General features: G+C 41.1%; 1 protein-coding gene across 5 annotated transcripts; it reads left to right on the top strand.

Moving 5' to 3' along the window:
• The first annotated feature begins 1,973 nt into the window (after positions 1 to 1,973).
• Positions 1,974 to 15,184, top strand: LOC110538504 (phosphoinositide 3-kinase regulatory subunit 6). 5 transcript variants are annotated; one of them, XR_002475764.2, is made up of 19 exons: positions 1,975 to 2,137; positions 2,344 to 2,430; positions 2,589 to 2,680; positions 2,805 to 2,873; positions 3,167 to 3,302; positions 3,463 to 3,532; positions 3,815 to 3,992; positions 4,136 to 4,280; positions 7,288 to 7,374; positions 7,485 to 7,848; positions 8,121 to 8,214; positions 9,521 to 9,640; positions 9,822 to 9,932; positions 10,710 to 10,815; positions 10,928 to 10,996; positions 11,239 to 11,329; positions 11,433 to 11,485; positions 11,788 to 11,888; positions 12,038 to 12,174. XR_002475764.2 is itself a non-coding variant. In XM_021625362.2 (19 exons), exons 1-19 carry the CDS (start codon positions 2,101 to 2,103, stop codon positions 12,192 to 12,194), a joined length of 2,169 nt encoding a protein of 722 aa, XP_021481037.2. In that variant the 5' UTR covers positions 1,976 to 2,100; the 3' UTR covers positions 12,195 to 15,184. The 5 variants fall into 5 exon arrangements, 4 of the variants coding, with proteins under 4 accessions (XP_021481039.2, XP_021481037.2, XP_021481038.2 ...); XM_021625362.2 differs by having other exon boundaries at positions 1,976 to 2,137; positions 9,825 to 9,932; positions 10,928 to 11,001; positions 12,038 to 15,184; XM_021625363.2 differs by having other exon boundaries at positions 1,978 to 2,133; positions 10,928 to 11,001; positions 12,038 to 15,184.
• Positions 15,185 to 16,105: the final 921 nt, after the last annotated feature.

Below are 16,105 nucleotides of genomic sequence, written 5' to 3'. Positions count from 1 at the left end.
TTCACTTCAGTGACAAATTACTAAAAAGGTATATACAATTAGACTAGGATTGATTTGATTGATTGATCTGTGTAGTTAATACATATTTTCATTATTGGTCTTTCTGCCTTTCAGTTTGTCAGAGAGTACTTCTCAGTTTATAACTAGTCGTCATGCTCTCTACACCCACACATTTCTGTAGACAGGAAACAAGTTAATTCTGGCCTCAAAGTGTGATCTGAGGAGGCTTACTGTACTGTATGCTATGTGTTGATATGGAACAGCAGCATTAGACCGTTTGAGTTTGTATGAATGTAATAGGGTTTTCATGTATGTTTGTAAATGACATAAATTCATCAATTATATTTTGTCAAAATAATTTCTCAGTTTCTCTGTATGTATCAACTTTGGTGTCTGGTAGGCTAGGTGTCTCTTATCAAGTGAATGATCAGAAAGTCTTCATGTTTTTATGAGTTGCGGAGATGTGCCCCCCACCTTCTGTTTCTTGGTTGTCTTAGAGTGCATTTGGAAGATATTCAGACCCTTTGACTTTTTCCACATTTTGGTACATTACAGCCTTATTCTAAAATGTATTAAATACATTTTCCCCTCATCAATCTACACACAATATCCCAGAATGACAAAGCTAAATAGGTTTTTAAAAACATTTGCAAAAAATAAGACTCTTTACTCAGTCATTTGTTGAAGCACCTTTGGCAGCGATGACAGTATCATGTCTCCTTGGGTGTGACACTACAAGCTTTGCAACCCTGTATTTGGGGAGTTTCTCCCATTCTTCTCTGCAGATACTCTCAAGCTCTGTCAGGTTGGATGGGAGTGTTGCTGCACAGCTATTTTCAGGTCTTTACAGAGATGCTCAATCGAGTTCAAGTCCGGGCTCTGGCTGGGCCACTCAAGACATTCAGAGACTTGTCCCGAAGCCACTCCTGCATTGACTTGGCTGTGTGCTTAGGGTCATTGTCCTGCTGGAAGGTGAACCTTCACCCCAGTCTGAGGTCCTGAGCGCTCTGGAGCAGATTTATGTCAAGGGTCTCTCTGTACTTTGCTCCGTTAATCTTTCCCTCCATCCTGACTAGTATCCCAGTCACTGCCACTGAAAAACATCCCCACAGCATGATGCTGCCACCACCATGCTTCACCGCTGGGATGGCGCTAGGTGACGCTTCGCATTCAGGCCAAAGAGTTCAATCTTGGTTTCACCAGACCAGAGAATCTTGTTTTTCATGGTCTGATAGTCTTTAGGTGCCTTTTGTTGAACTCCAAGTGGGCTGTCATGTGCCTTTTATTGAGGAGTGGCTTCCGTCTGGCGACTCTACCAAAAAGGCCTGATTGGTGGAGTGCTGCAGAGATGATTGTCTTTCTGGAAGGTTCTCCCATCTCAACAGAGGAACTCTGTAGCTCTTTCAGAGTGACCATTGGGTTCTTGGTCACCTCCCTGACCAAGGCCCTTCTCCCCCTTATTGCTCAATTTGGCCGGATGGTCAGCTCTAGGAAGCTTCTTGGTGGTTCCAAACTTCTTCCATTTAAGAATGATGGAGGCCACTGTGTTCTTAGGGACCGTCAATGCTGCAGAAATGTTTTGGTACCCTTCCCCAGATCTGTGCCTCGACACAATCCTGTCTCTGAGCTCTACGGACAATTCCTTCGACCTCATTGCTTGGTTTTTGCTCTGACATGCACTGTTAACTGTGGGACCTTATATAGACAGGCATGTTGAATTTACCACAGGTTAATTCCAATCAAGTTGTAGAAACATCTCAAGGATGATCAATGGAAACAGGAAACAGGACCTGAGCTCAATTTTGAGTCTCAAAGCAAAGGGTCTGAATACTTATGTAAATAATGTTTTATATTTTTAATAAATAAGCTTTGTCATTATGGACTATTGTGTGTAGATTGAGGGGGGGGGGGGGGGTAAATTATGTAATCAATTTCAGAATAAGGCTGTAACATAACAAATGTGGATAAAGTCAAGGGGTCTGAATACTTTCCGAAAGCACTCTAAATCCACTATGTACAGTACATGTGGTGTCAAGCCCTGCTACTTTATCTAGGTGGGAGCCCATGATGCTAAAATGTGATGTTTGACCTTCTCTTGGGATGAATAAGGAAACAACCCCATGGAACCCTCCAGTAGGTAATCGTTCACTTACTCAGTCTTTGAACTCATACAGTATTTAAAGGATTCATATATACTTTGCTCTTTACTGTTTGTCCCTTTTAATTACTTTGGTAGACTGACATCTAGTAGTAAGAATCCCCACACATAGGACCACTGTGTTTTTAAAGAGCTGCTATCTTGTCTAAATATGACATTTGATGTTTATAACTCTATTATTGTAGCTGACAGTATGTCGTCAGCAGTGGAGGCCAGTATGTACAACAGTATTCAGGCCATCCTCAGACAGGCTGCCTCCTCATGCAACAAAGGTACATTATCAGTGCATACAACAATAAAACGTCAACGATTATCACATTCATCATTATGTGGCATAATTATCTATTTTACAATATTAATAGTATTACAAATGTAATAGACTTGAGGACATTATGTGGTCAATTCAGCAGCCTTGTATGACTTCCTGAAGGTATGCTGAGGTGGACTCTTCATAAGAAGGTGGAGACCCATCCATCTAACAGTGTCTCACTGGTCAGGGTTCTGGTCAAAGAGCTAGAGAAGGTTGGTCTGACACTACTAGAGTATTCTGTTCTTGCAGAATGACACATGGCATGCCCTTTGTCTTCAGAAGTATATGTGGCCATTTTAATTGTCAGTTTTATGATGAAAGCTTCCTTCATTTCAGGTGGAGAGGCTTGACTATAAGATGCATGTCATTCCATTGCTTCACACTCTCAACTATGTTATTATTCAGGTCAGATTAATTTACCATACCTTCATCTGAAATAACCTTGATCAGAGAGTAGAAGGTCCTGTATTACTGATGTCTAGTTTACTGTGTTATTTCCACGTATCATATTTCTTGTGTTGATTTCCTATCTTTATCCTGCTTAGAATAATTATATTGTTCCTTGTTTGTTTTAGTTTGGGATGCCCTATTCAAGCTATGTGATTGTTTTGTGTTTGTGATTGTTTTTACTTTCCAATCAGCTTGGATGTATGTATCTGATTGGGAAGGCTGCTCTTTTTATTCCGTTGTATCGGCAGCAGTCTAGCCACATTCCATGTAGCCTGTTTCAGAGAGTGTATGAGTGCTTCAAACGGCTCCTAACACTTCCAGAGCCCTACTGTACTATCGCACTGAGATACATCAGAAGCATAAAGATGGAGCAGATCACACCAGGTACTCATCACTAGCACTTTACACTTTACACAGTGGCATATACTGTGGCACAAGCACATTTGAATCATATGAATACAAATATACAGTTCTCCAAACATGTATTTACCTTACTCCATTTGTTCTGCTAAAGCTCCCTCCCCGACAATAACTTCCTCCACAGGAGCTTTGTATCAGAGAAGGGTGATTGCTGAGCAGAGCCTAAGGAACAAACATTTCCCCCAGCAGGAAAGGTGAGTTTAAAACACCCACGAACACATCTGCCATCAGAAGATATTTTACACTTCACACTGAAGTCAGTTTGTAGGCACTAGCAACAGCTGACTAATTTAGTCATGGTCATTTCTCATAAGGTGAGGGTGGGGGGTTGTTTGCTATGTGTGAGCTGTCGTGTCACTTTCCCTTTCACAAACTGATGCTTGTAAATTAGGACTTTCCCGTCAGCTACTCAGAGGTTGTGCTGTATCCACAATAGCTGTGCTTACTGGCTGCCCCTCTGACGGTGTCCCCTGTAGGGTATTTGTGTTTGCAGACCCGGCTGTGTTCTCAGGGCCCCTGTGGCAGGCGGTGAGGGCAGACCTGGTGCTGGCCAGACCCCAAAGTGACACACTGGCAAGACGGGTGTTACTGCACACTCTGCAGGCTGGACTGGTGAAAGCCTGTCATGGTCCCATACTGACTCAAGCTCTGGAGGTAAGGCAGGTCAATGGGCTGTGATGATATGAGACGTTTGGATTAATTGATTTCATATCTTGGTATTTGTGTGTATCAGATGAATAATGAAATCACGTGTGTGCCTGCGTGTGTGCGGGCGTGCATGTGTGTGTGTGCCGCAGGATCTAGGAGAAGATGTGGAGCAGTACTTCCAGGAGGTGGTGTTAGCTGTAGAGCAGAGTATACAGAACGGCGAGGCAGGCCGTGACCAGTACCTAACCAGGCTACAGCACATCTACAGAGACATCCTGACCTCTGCTAACCAAGGTGTGTGTAAAGCAGGATAGGGTTGGGCGGTATCCAGATTTTCCTATTGGCATACCGTCCTTGCGGTATTACAGGTTTAGTACACAAGGGGGCACCAGAAAACCCATTGGGCATCAATTTCCATAATGCTAACTAAATTAGCACAAGTCATAGCACATTTCCATGAAGGCTGCTATCTAAATGTGCTAACAAGCGCAAACGAAAATAAACTAATTGCAAAGACAGGCAATCCAGCTCATGAAGTTATACATACAGTACCAGTCAAAAGTTTGGACACCTACTTATTCCAGGGTTTTTCTTTATTTTGACTATTTTCTACATTGTAGAATAATAGTGAAGACATCAGAACTATGAAATAACACGTGTGGAATCATGTGTTAAAAAAGTGTTTAAAAAGTGTTAAGCAAATCTAAATATATTTTCAATTTTAGATTCTTCAACGTAGCCACCCTTTGCCTTGATGACAGCTTTGCACACTTTTGGAATTCTCTCAACCAGCTTCATGAGGTCGTCACCTGGAATGCATTTCAATTAACAGGTGTGCCTTGTTAAAAGTTCATTTGTGGACTTTCTTTCCTTCTTAATGCATTTGAGCCAATAAGTTGTGTTATGGCAAGGTAGGCTTGGTTCAGAGAAATACCAAATACCAAATATGGCAAGAACAGCTCAAATAAGCAAAGACAAACGACAGTCCATCATTACTTTAAGACATGAAGGTCAGTCAATCCAGAAAATGTCAATAACTTTGAAAGTTTCTTCAAGTGCAGTTGCAAAACCCATCAAGCGCTATGATGAAACTGGCTCTCATGAGGACTGCCACAGGAAAGGAAGACCCAGAGTTACCTCTGCTGCGGAGGATAAGCCCAACAAAAATTATTCACAGAGTTCAAGTAACAGACACATCTCAACATCAACTGTTCAGAGGAGACTGCGTGGATCAGGCCTTCATGGTCAAATGCCTGCAAAGAAACCACTACTAAAGGACACCAATAATAAGAAGAGACTTGCTTGGTCCAAGAAACACAAGCAATGGACATTAGACCGGTGGAAATCTGTCCTTTGGTCTGATTAGTCTAAATTTGAGAGTTTTGGTTCCAACCGCCGTGTCTTAGTGAGACGCAGAGTAGGTGAACGGATGATCTCTGCATGTGTGGTTAACACCGTGAAGCACGGAGGAGGAGGTGTGATGGTGTGGGGGTGCTTTGCTGGTGACACTGTCAATGATTTATTTAGAATTCAAGGCACACTTAACCAGCATGGCTACCACAGCATTCTGCAGCAATACGCAATCCCATCTGGTTTGCACTTAGTGGGACTATCATTTGTTTTTCTACAGGTCAATGACCCAACTCACGTCCAAGCTGTGTAAGGCCTATTTGACTAAGAAGGAGAGTGATGGATTGCTGCATCAGATGACCTGGCCTCCACAATCACCCAACCTCAACCCAATTGAATTGAAACCGCATAGTGAAGGAAAAGCAGCCAACAAGTGCTTAGCATAGGGTGGCTATTTTGAAGAATCTCAAATATAAAACATTTGTTGATTTGTTTAACACTTTTTTGGTTACTACATGATTCCATATGTGTTATTTCATAGTTTTGATGTCTTCACTATTATAATACAATGTAGAAAATAGTAAAAATAAAGAAAAACCGTTGAATGAGTAGGTGTGTCCAAACATTTGACTGGTACTGTATATAGGTAGGAGCTACCGAATGTCATTTTCGTGAGTTTGGACATTTTACAAGTGAATGAGAGACATTGTGCAAAGGAACAAAGGTTTGGCAGGAAGAACAGTTCTGGCTCTGGAGCATGTGTACACACTGTGTCTGTGTGGAGCCTGGAGTCGCTAGGGCAATGGGCCTGCCTGCTCTGCTTGGAGAAGAGGGACGGAGTAGTAGACAGCCAAGAACGTAGAGGAGAAAAAAACGCAAGGAAATCAAGATAGCATTGGCAGCTGTACAGGTCTGTCAAACACGGCAGAAAGCTAACACCATATGATGCCATGTTATCTATTTATTTCAGCCACTTACTTAGATAACTAGCAAGTTAAACTTAGGGGTTGTGTTAACAAAGAATTCTGCGTTTTTCACAAAGAAAAGACAAAACGCATAAGAAATACCTTGATGTGTTTTATAAACGCTGATCTAAAATGTTTCTTCATGTAATTTCTGCCCGGCATCAGACTAATTTTGTGCTTCAGTTGCACTTCTCCACTTGGATGAGAATTCACAAAAGGGCATTCTATCAGCAGACAGCCTAATGTGTAGCTACATTTCTTTGGTAATTTTCATTTTTAGCCTACTTTTCTCCTGTAAAATGCTAGATTAACTTTAAGCAAAACATTAGGAAATGTAGTTGGCTACATTCTTTCTATGATAGACATTAGAAATATGTTTTAAAAGACCTTGATTTTTCATTTAGTTGTATGGCTGCCAGCCAAATGGTGTTGCACTTCCTTTGTCATTTGATAAAAATGCACCTATTTTCTTACACTAATGTATTTTCTGTGAAGGAAAACTATAGTTGCACACCCCTGCTCACTCTTTTGAAGCAAAACACTGTTGCCTTTCAAAGTGAAATATAATACCCTTGTCAATACACAGATGGACTCACCTCTTTCACCCGTTGTGCTATTTACAAACAACCACGTGACTGGCTTAACTGTTCTGGGGAACTACTTTAAGCTTCATAATGTAAAATAGTGTGACAAATGAAATGAAGAACGCGATCTGCTTTATCTCCTAAGGTATTGCAGAAGTTTACTGCAGGTATTTACTTAAAGAGTAGCTACAAATACTAAAATGTATTGAAAAACTTCAAAGAAATCATTTCAACAGTATTGACGGTATTGAAAAACCATCCCGTGGCCATTTCTAAATACCCCGGCATACGGTGTTTATTGTATACCACCAGGCTAAAGGAGAATAATGAAAGAGATTTGCTGACTGTGACAAACAAGATATTCACTGTTAATTGTGTTATGTTCACTCTCTCTCTGTTCAGACCCAAAGGCCCGTGGCTCTCTTTCTAACACTCCATTGCCCTCGCCAGAGATTCACTTCCACCTGTGGACAAACGAAGAGGAGCTGTGTGAGTCAACATAAGAGAACCTTAGTTTCTAGGCCATTATAAAGACTTGAAAATTCTGTCAAATCAGACTAATAGTGTGGCAATCTTGAATCTTTCATATTTTTCTATAGGGAATGAGCTGGTAAACTTCACCCTAAATGTTTCCACCTCTGAGCGGAACTCTATGTACCAGGAGGAGGAAGAGGAGGATGTTTCTAAGAGGGTTTCCCACCTGTCTGTTGATAGTGGAATAGAGAAGGACCTGTCTGACATGGGGGAGCGGGAACAAATGAATCCATTCACTCGGTCACGGTCACCGTGTTTCAGAGGGAGAATGAAGCCAGAAGACAAAATGGCTCTGGTACAGGAAAACATCAAGGGGCCCACCAGTAGCACCCCTCTCCCTAAAGAGGAGGGGAACCATACCGCACGCATAGTGATGATGGGAGACAACAGGGTGCTGGGGAGACTGGCCAAGGTGTATCACTCCATCCGGTAGGATGTACTTCTACTTTCCCTTAATGTCCCTTAATACCTAGTTCCATCCTCATACATTCAGTTTTTATCCAAAGTGACTTACAGTCATGCGTGCATACATTTTTATGTATAGGTAGTGCTGGAAGTTGAACCCATTATCCTGGCGTTGCAAACACCATGCTCTACCAACTGAGAGACAGAGGACTACTGTACACTGTAATTACACTGTAATTCTGTCATTTAGAAATGTGTGTGAACTATTTTACAAATTGCATTACTTTTGTGTGCAGAAAACGGGAGGCAAAACATCTCATCTTGACCAAAAGAGTGAACCTACAGATATACTACATCCCTGTCACTGATGAGCCTATTGTCAACTCACCTGTGAGCAATAATCCAGTTCCAAAATCCAATGATCAAATCAAAGTTTATTTGTCACGTGGCCGAATACAACAGGTATTACAGTGAAATGCTTACTTACAGGCTCTAACCAATAGTGCAAAAAAGGTATTAGGTGAACAATAGGTAAGTAAAGAAATAAAACAACAGTAAAAAGACAGGCTATATACAGTAGCGAGGCTATAAAAGTAGCGAGGTTATAAAAGTAGCGAGGCTATAAAAGTAGCGAGACTATAAAAGTAGCGAGGTTATAAAAGTAGCGAGGTTATAAAAGTAGCGAGGCTATAAAAGTAGCGAGGCTATAAAAGTAGCGAGGTTATAAAAGTAGCGAGGTTATAAAAGTAGCGAGGTTATAAAAGTAGCGAGGCTATAAAAGTCGCGAGGTTATAAAAGTAGCGAGGCTATAAAAGTAGCGAGGTTATAAAAGTAGCGAGGTTATAAAAGTAGCGAGGCTATAAAAGTAGCAAGGCTATAAAAGTAGCGAGGTTACATACAGACACCGGTTAGTCAGGCTGATTGAGGTAGTATGTACATGTAGATATGGTTAAAGTGACTATGCATATATGATGAACAGAGAATAGCAGTAGCGTAAAATAAGGGTTGGCGGGTGGCGGGACACAATGCAGATAGCCCGGTTAGCCAATGTGTGGGAGCACTGGTTGGTCGGGCCAATTGAGGTAGTATGTACATGAATGTATACTTAGAGTGATTATGCATATATGATCAACAGAGAATAGCATCAGCAATGTAAAAGAGGAGGTGGGGTTGGGGGGGGCACACAGTGGAAATAGTCCGGGTAGCCATTTGATTACCTGTTCAGGAGTCTATGGCTTTGGGGTAAAAACTGTTGTGAAGCATTTTTGTCCTAGACTTGGCACTCCGGTACAGCTTGCCATGAGGTAGTAGAGAGAACAGTCTATGACTGGGGTGGCTGGGGTCTTTGACAATTTTTAGGGCCTTCCTCTGACACTGCCTGGTGTAGAGGTCCTGGATTGCAGGCAGGTTAGCCCCAGTGATGTACTGGGCCATACGCACTACCCTCTGTAGTGCCTTGCGGTCGGAGGCCGAGCAATTGCCGTACCAGGCAGTGATGCAACCAGTCAGGATGCTCTCGATGTTGCAGCTGTAGAACATTTTGAGGATCTCAGGACCCATGCCAAATCTTTTTAGTTTCCTGAGGGAAAACAACAATAATACCAATAATGTAAAATAAACATCCATCTCATGCTGCATATGTACAGTAACCGGTATGATTTGCTAGGTTATGGAACCAGTCTTTTCTCTTTTTCAGGAAAGCACATCACAAGTTGGAGACAGGTTGTCTCTAGCCTCGTTCTTAGGAAGGGTCGATCCCTGGTACGAAAGCAACATTATCAGTTTGGGAGCCATGATTCCAAAGCTGGCAGGAACGGTAATGAGTCCTAATACATGCATTGTTTTATAAAGTAATCTAATTCTGATCATGATTGCCCAGAAAGATCCATCAAATGGGTTCAAGGCTACCTAAATGGAAAGGATTTTTAAAGATAGAAATAGACATCCAGTCATGTCACAGTGAGACCTAATACTGTGTCTACTATATGCCATTGCAGCAGTCCAGTCACAGCAGGTCATCAGAACCCAACCACTTCCTTGTGGACGTCCTCTCCTACTACCTTCGCTGTGGCCTACAGCCTGTCCACTTCACACTCTACTCTGTCAAGGTCAGCTCCCTGAGATACATCCACATGTCATAGTCACCTGTGTGCATGTGTGTTATCAGCAGGATGTAACACCAACCAATGGCAGCCCATGAATAGTTCATACATAGTTCATAGCTCAGTTTAACATAATGATTACAGTTATCATCCGGGGTTAAATTGGGAATTTGGAGGTTGGAAAGCCCTATTTGGAGGGGGGGGGGCTAGGATTGGAGTTGTAGTTAGGGTTAGGGCAGGAGCTAGGGATAAGTTTGTGATTGGGGCCAGGGTTAGGGTTGAACCAGATTGTGGATGTAAAGCTAGGCTTAGGGTTGTCGTTGAGTCTAGGTTTAGGGTTGAACCGGGATGTGGACATGAAGCTAGCATTTTGGTTAGAGTTGAGGCTAGGTTTAGGGTTGAACTGGGATGTGGGCATGGGGCTAGGAATAAGGTTGTGGTTGAGGTTAAGGGTTAAACTGGGATGTAGACATGAATCTAGGGTTAGGGTTGTAGATGATGGTTAGGGTTTAATAAGGATGTGGACATGAAGCTAGATTTATGGTTGCTCTCAGCCTAGGGTACCGTAGCCTTAATCTTAACCTTGGTTTATCATATGTTTTATCCTTCTTTCTTCTTTGGACCCGTAGATTGCTGGAGCTTGGCTTTCCCTTTGACCCAAGGTGCAGGAGCCCTGCTTTGAGTAGCTCCGGCTCAATTTAACCACTTGTTATCATGAAGAGAAAAAAAAACACAATTTGTCCCTAATTTGAGCATGTTCTTGTTGCCCTGTTGTGTTTTTAGATCTCTGTCTCTGGCCAGACTGGCAGCCCTGTGGATGATGTGTTTGTGTCCCACCTGGATGCTGAGTTCCCGGAGTCTAAAACACTCAGAGAAAATCTGAGACAAGGTACTGTTGTCACAACTGTGAATGCAGCATGAACCGTGTTGTCAGGACAGGGACAGAAACTAGATCGTCCTGTTACTGCCTCTGTTGGTGATTGCATAATGTCTCTATGCAGAGAGATCTAGTAGGCGACGAACAAGGAAGACACTTGGAACCTGTGGAGTGGTGGTTTCTGTGAATTACAGTAAGGTACTTTCTGAAGGCTTTCTTCCCTATTTGTGTTATAGAGTATTTGATTAGTGGTTAGTGGATGTGTTCATGCTTGGTTAGTGTAGTACAGTATCATTGTAATAATTTAGGAACAAGTAGTACACTTTTAAATGAAAAGTAACAACTAAGGAAATATCTAGATATCCTTTTAATCCATATGGCATAATGTCTTAACTACAGTACCAAATGTGTGTGTGTCTCAAATGCTTTCTGCAGGTCTCCTTGAGCAAACAAGAGGTTGTCCAGGGAATGTCAGTCATGACATGTGGAGTGGGCATTAGTGCAATATCACCCAATGAAACAGAAGGTTTGCATTAAAACATATACATGTAGTAACTACCTAGCGGTTCTCAATGTCAACTTGGTTTCATTACCTCAAATCAACAATTTGTCATCCCTACTTTCCCTAGGTCTTGATTTCCTCACTGTCAATTTTGACAGTACAAATCCAAGATGCTGCACGGTAAGGATATTTCGGAATGTGTGATAATAAATCATTGAGACCCCAGTAACACCATATTAAAAAGTACTAAAACTGTCAGTTAGGCAACACAGTGCCAGATGTGGTTTCTTGATTGTATCCTCATGTCTCACCTCCAAAGTAGATTATTGATTAAGGCAATTATATATAATGGTAGAGGTTTGATTTGAGCCCATAAATGCAAAGAGGGTAGGCATACAGTACTGCAGTTTGGAGTCACATCCCACAATGATTTTTGCTCCTAACCTATCAGGATATTTAATTTGACCATGCTGTGTTGACAGGAGATCAGAACCCAAAACATTAAAATCAGAATCCTGGAGGATAAGACCTTCACTGTCTGTCTGGACAAAGACTGTCGCAGGAAATACACACATGTGCAAAGGTCAGAGATCATACTCATCAGCAATAGAATGCCACAATGCTCTACCATCTCTATTGATGAATACTATACAGTAGTTATTTGGTTGTCTTTTACAGAGAATTTCCCTGGGCTCAAACTGAAATAACTAAGTAACTAACACTATTTTACAGCATTGAGATCTCTCCATGTTTGGATCCAGGGTATTGCCTCCAGACAAGTTCCAAGTCCAAGTTTAGTGTGGGAGAGGAGAGGGAGTCGGGGCTGAGCAAATACATGTGCAAGATCCTGCCTCTGCCAATCAATACCTTCACTGGCATCAACCACTGAAGGGATTTGATTATTTGGCCCGGGCTCCATCCCAGGCGTGAGCCAGGTGCCCCGCTCTGGCCAACGGCGAAGTAAGCTAAAAACAAAAGTGACATTGGTTATGCACATGGAGTAATGAGTAAGATTATGTGTTTTCACATGCAAAAGGGATTTATTTTGATAACAAAAAGTGTTTTATCTGCCTTCCCAATGAAATCTAGTTTTAAAATCCTAACATATGTTTTATGAAAAAGATGCATAAGGAAAAAAAACATACAAGAGATGTTGTATGTATTTTTATTTTATTAGGATCCCCATTAGCTGTTGAGAAAGCAGCAGCTGCTTTTCCTGGGTTCCACACAAAACATGAAACATGACATAATACAGAACATTAATAGACAAGAACAGCTCAAGCACAGAACCACATCAAATTATGTATTTTTTAACGCACATGTAGCCTACATATCAATACATACACGCAAACTATCTAGGCCAAATAGGGGAGAGGTGTTGTTTTATCTGTTTTCTTAAACCAGGTTTGCTGTTCATTTGAGCAATATAAGATAAGGGCTCTATATAATACTTTATGCTTTCTTAAATTTGTTTTGGATTTGGGGACTGTGAAAAGACTGGTGGCATGTCTGGTGGGGTACGTGTGTGTGTAAGTTGACTATGCATACAATTTGGGATTTTCAACACGTTAATGTTTCTTATAAACAGAAGAAGTGATGCAGTCGGTCTCTTTTATATCAGCCCTGTGAGTCACGCCTGCTCCCGCTCTTCCTCCCTGGTGCTCGAGGGCGCCAGGCTTCCCAGTATTGAGCACTCCTGCCATCATCATTACACACACCTGCCCCGTCACACGCATCAGTGATTATTGGACTCACCTGGACTCAATCACCTCTGTCATTACCTTCCCTATATCTATCTGGTTCCCCGCTCTGTTCCCTGCTTCTGCATTCATTTTTGTTTGTCTTTGTTTACCTGTTCCTGTTCTGTTACCTGTCTGTTCCTGTTTAAATGTTTGACTCCCCGTACCTGCTTCTCATCTCCAGCGTCGATCATTACACTCTGACTACAATGAAGAGGAAGACATGTCGCTCTGTTCTGGCATATGTTTTGACCATGACAGTTTACAACCAAAGTAACTCCAAGTAATTTAGTCTCCTCAACGTGTTCAAAAGCCACACCATTCATTACCAGATTCAGCTGAGGTTTAGAACTTAGGGAATGATATGTACCAAATACAATGCTCTTAGTTTTAGAGATGTTCAGGACCAGTTTATTACTGGCCACTCAAGACTGCAATTCTTTGTTTAGGGTTTCAGTGACTTCATTAGCTGTGGTTGCTAATGTGTATATGGTTGAATCAACTTTGTTTAATGCCAGTGGCAGGTTAATGGTAAAAATAGTAAAGAGTGGAGGCCCTAGAGAGCTGTCCTGCGGTACAACACACTTTACATATTTGACATTAGAGAAGCTTCCATTAAAGAAACCTCTTTTAGTTATATTAGATAGATAGCTCTGAATTCACAATATGGCAGAGGTTGAAAAGCCATAACACATTTTTTCAACAACAGGTTATGGTCAATTATATCAAAGGATACACTGAAATCTAACAGTACAGCTCCCACAATCTTCTTATTATCAATTTCTTTCAACCAATCATCTGTAATTTGTGTTAGTGTAGTACATGTTGAGTGCCCTTCTCTATAAGCATGCTGAAAGTCTATTGTTAATTTGTTTACAGAGAAATAGCATTGTATTTGGTCAAACACATATTTTCCCCAACAGTTTGCTAAGAGCTGGCAGCAAGTTTATAAGTCTGCTGTTAGAACCAGTAAAGGCCGCTTTACCACTCTTTGGTAGCTGAATTACCTTGGCTTCCCTCCAAGCTTGAGGACAAAGACTTTCCTCTAGGCTCAGATTAAAGATATGAAAGATTGGAGACACTATAGAGTCTGCTACCATCCTCAGTAGCTTTCAATCTAAGTTGTCATTGCCAGGAGGTTTGTCATTATTGATCGATAACAATAATTTTTCCACCTCTCCCACACTAACTTTACAAAATTCAAACTTCCAATGCTTTTCTTTCATTATTTTTTATGCATGAATATGATGGCTCACTGTTCATTGTTGACATTTCCTGCCTAAGTTTGCCCACTTTGCCAATGAAGTAATCATTAAAATAATTGCCAACATCGAATGGTATTGTGCTGAATAAGCCATCTGATTTGATGAAAGATGGAGTTGAATTTGTCTTTCTGCCCATAACTTCATTTAAAGTACTCCAGTGTTTTATATAATTTATCTTGGCTTCATAATACAGTTTCTTCTCCTTTTTGTTGCATTTAGTCACATCATTTCTCAGTTTGCTTTAAGTCAGCCAGTCAGATGTGCAGCCAGACTTATTAGCCACTCCTTTTGCCTCATCTCTTTCAACCATACTGTTTTTCAATTCCTCATCAATCCATGGAGCCTTGACAGTTCTTACAGTCAGTTTCTTAACAGGTACATGTTAATCAATAATTGGAAGAAGCAATTTCATAAATTAATTAAGTGCAGCGTCATTAATCATGTAAGACCAACATGTTTTTTTTTTTTTTACATCATCCACACAATATTTTGCCGTGACTTTTATATCATCTCTTGTACACTATTTTAGGCCCAGCTTTTGGAACTTTGGCTTTCCTGGATATAGCCACTATATTGTGATCACTACATCCAATGGGTACGGATATAGCTTTAGAACAAAGTTCTACAGTATTAGTAGAAATGTGATCAATACATGTGGATGATCTTGTGTCTGTAAACACCCTGGTTATTTGTTTCTGAGTGATGCAACATGTGCCTAGTAGACAACATGACGGAGCATGACGGACTCCCTTTCGGCACCGACAGAGATGGCCGCCTCGCTTCGCGTTCCTAGGAAATTATGCACCCGATGTCACAGGAAGGCCATAAAGATCATCAAGGACAACAACCACCCGAGCCTGTTCACCCCGCTATCATCCAGAAGGCGAGGTCAGTACAGGTGCATCAAAGCAGGGACTGAGAGACTGAAAAACAGCTTCTATCTCAAGGCCACCAGACTGTTAAACAGCCACCACTAACATTGAGTGGCTGCTGCCATACATGTAAAAAATGTATCACTAGCCACTTTAAACAATGCCACTTAATATAATGTTTAATATAATTACTCATCTCATATGTATATACTGTACTCGATACCATCTACTGCATCTTGCCTATGCCGTTCTGTACCATCACTCATTCATATATCTTCATGTAAATATTCTTCATCCCTTTACACTTGTGTGTACAAGGTAGCTGTTGTGAAATTGTTAGGTTAGATTACTCATTGGTTATTACTGCATTGTCGGAACTAGAAGCACAAGCATTTTACTACACTCGCATTAACATCTGCTAACCATGTGTATGTGACAAATACAATTTGATTTGATTTGATTTACTGTTCAATTTGAGAATTGCTCTCATTCCCTCACCACATTTGCCCATTCACGTCATGGGCCATAGACAGGTGCACTGTGGTTCAGCTTAATCGATGCCAATGCCTAGTAGTGTGGGTGGGGTTCAACAGGCACAGTACATTTTTTAGAGCTGTCACTCCTGTCCACAAAAGTGCAGAGATATTCATGAAACACAACAAACTTTTGTAATCTTCTGTAACACAGCATACTGACTGTATAAAGACATATATATCAGTTGTATATTTCCATGCAAATTCCTGATGGACAGTCCAGTGAATTGTTGATGTTTTGAATGTATTTAATTTGGATCGCTTTCTACAGTGCTTGTTTGCAATAAATGTTCTGTTTACACTATGCTATTAAAGGAAGGCACAGTGTTAGTAAACACAGAGGAAATTACTTCTTATATCTTACCCGATTTAAATGTTTTGAATGAATATC

Source organism: Oncorhynchus mykiss, chromosome 12, assembly GCF_013265735.2.
Source record: "Oncorhynchus mykiss isolate Arlee chromosome 12, USDA_OmykA_1.1, whole genome shotgun sequence".
Lineage (NCBI taxonomy): Eukaryota > Metazoa > Chordata > Actinopteri > Salmoniformes > Salmonidae > Oncorhynchus > Oncorhynchus mykiss.
The sequence above is the reverse complement of the archived record's forward strand: the minus strand, read 5'-3'. Positions and strand labels throughout refer to the sequence as shown.

Coding starts and splice junctions, on each gene's coding strand:
- LOC110538504 (XM_021625359.2), top strand. CDS start 2,101: ATGAATAAGGAAACAACCCCATGGAACCCTCCAGTAG. Junction 2,681..2,804: donor TGGTCAAAGAGCTAGAGAAG/GTTGGTCTGACA, acceptor CCTTCATTTCAG/GTGGAGAGGCTTGACTATAA. Junction 3,993..4,135: donor TACTGACTCAAGCTCTGGAG/GTAAGGCAGGTC, acceptor TGTGTGCCGCAG/GATCTAGGAGAAGATGTGGA.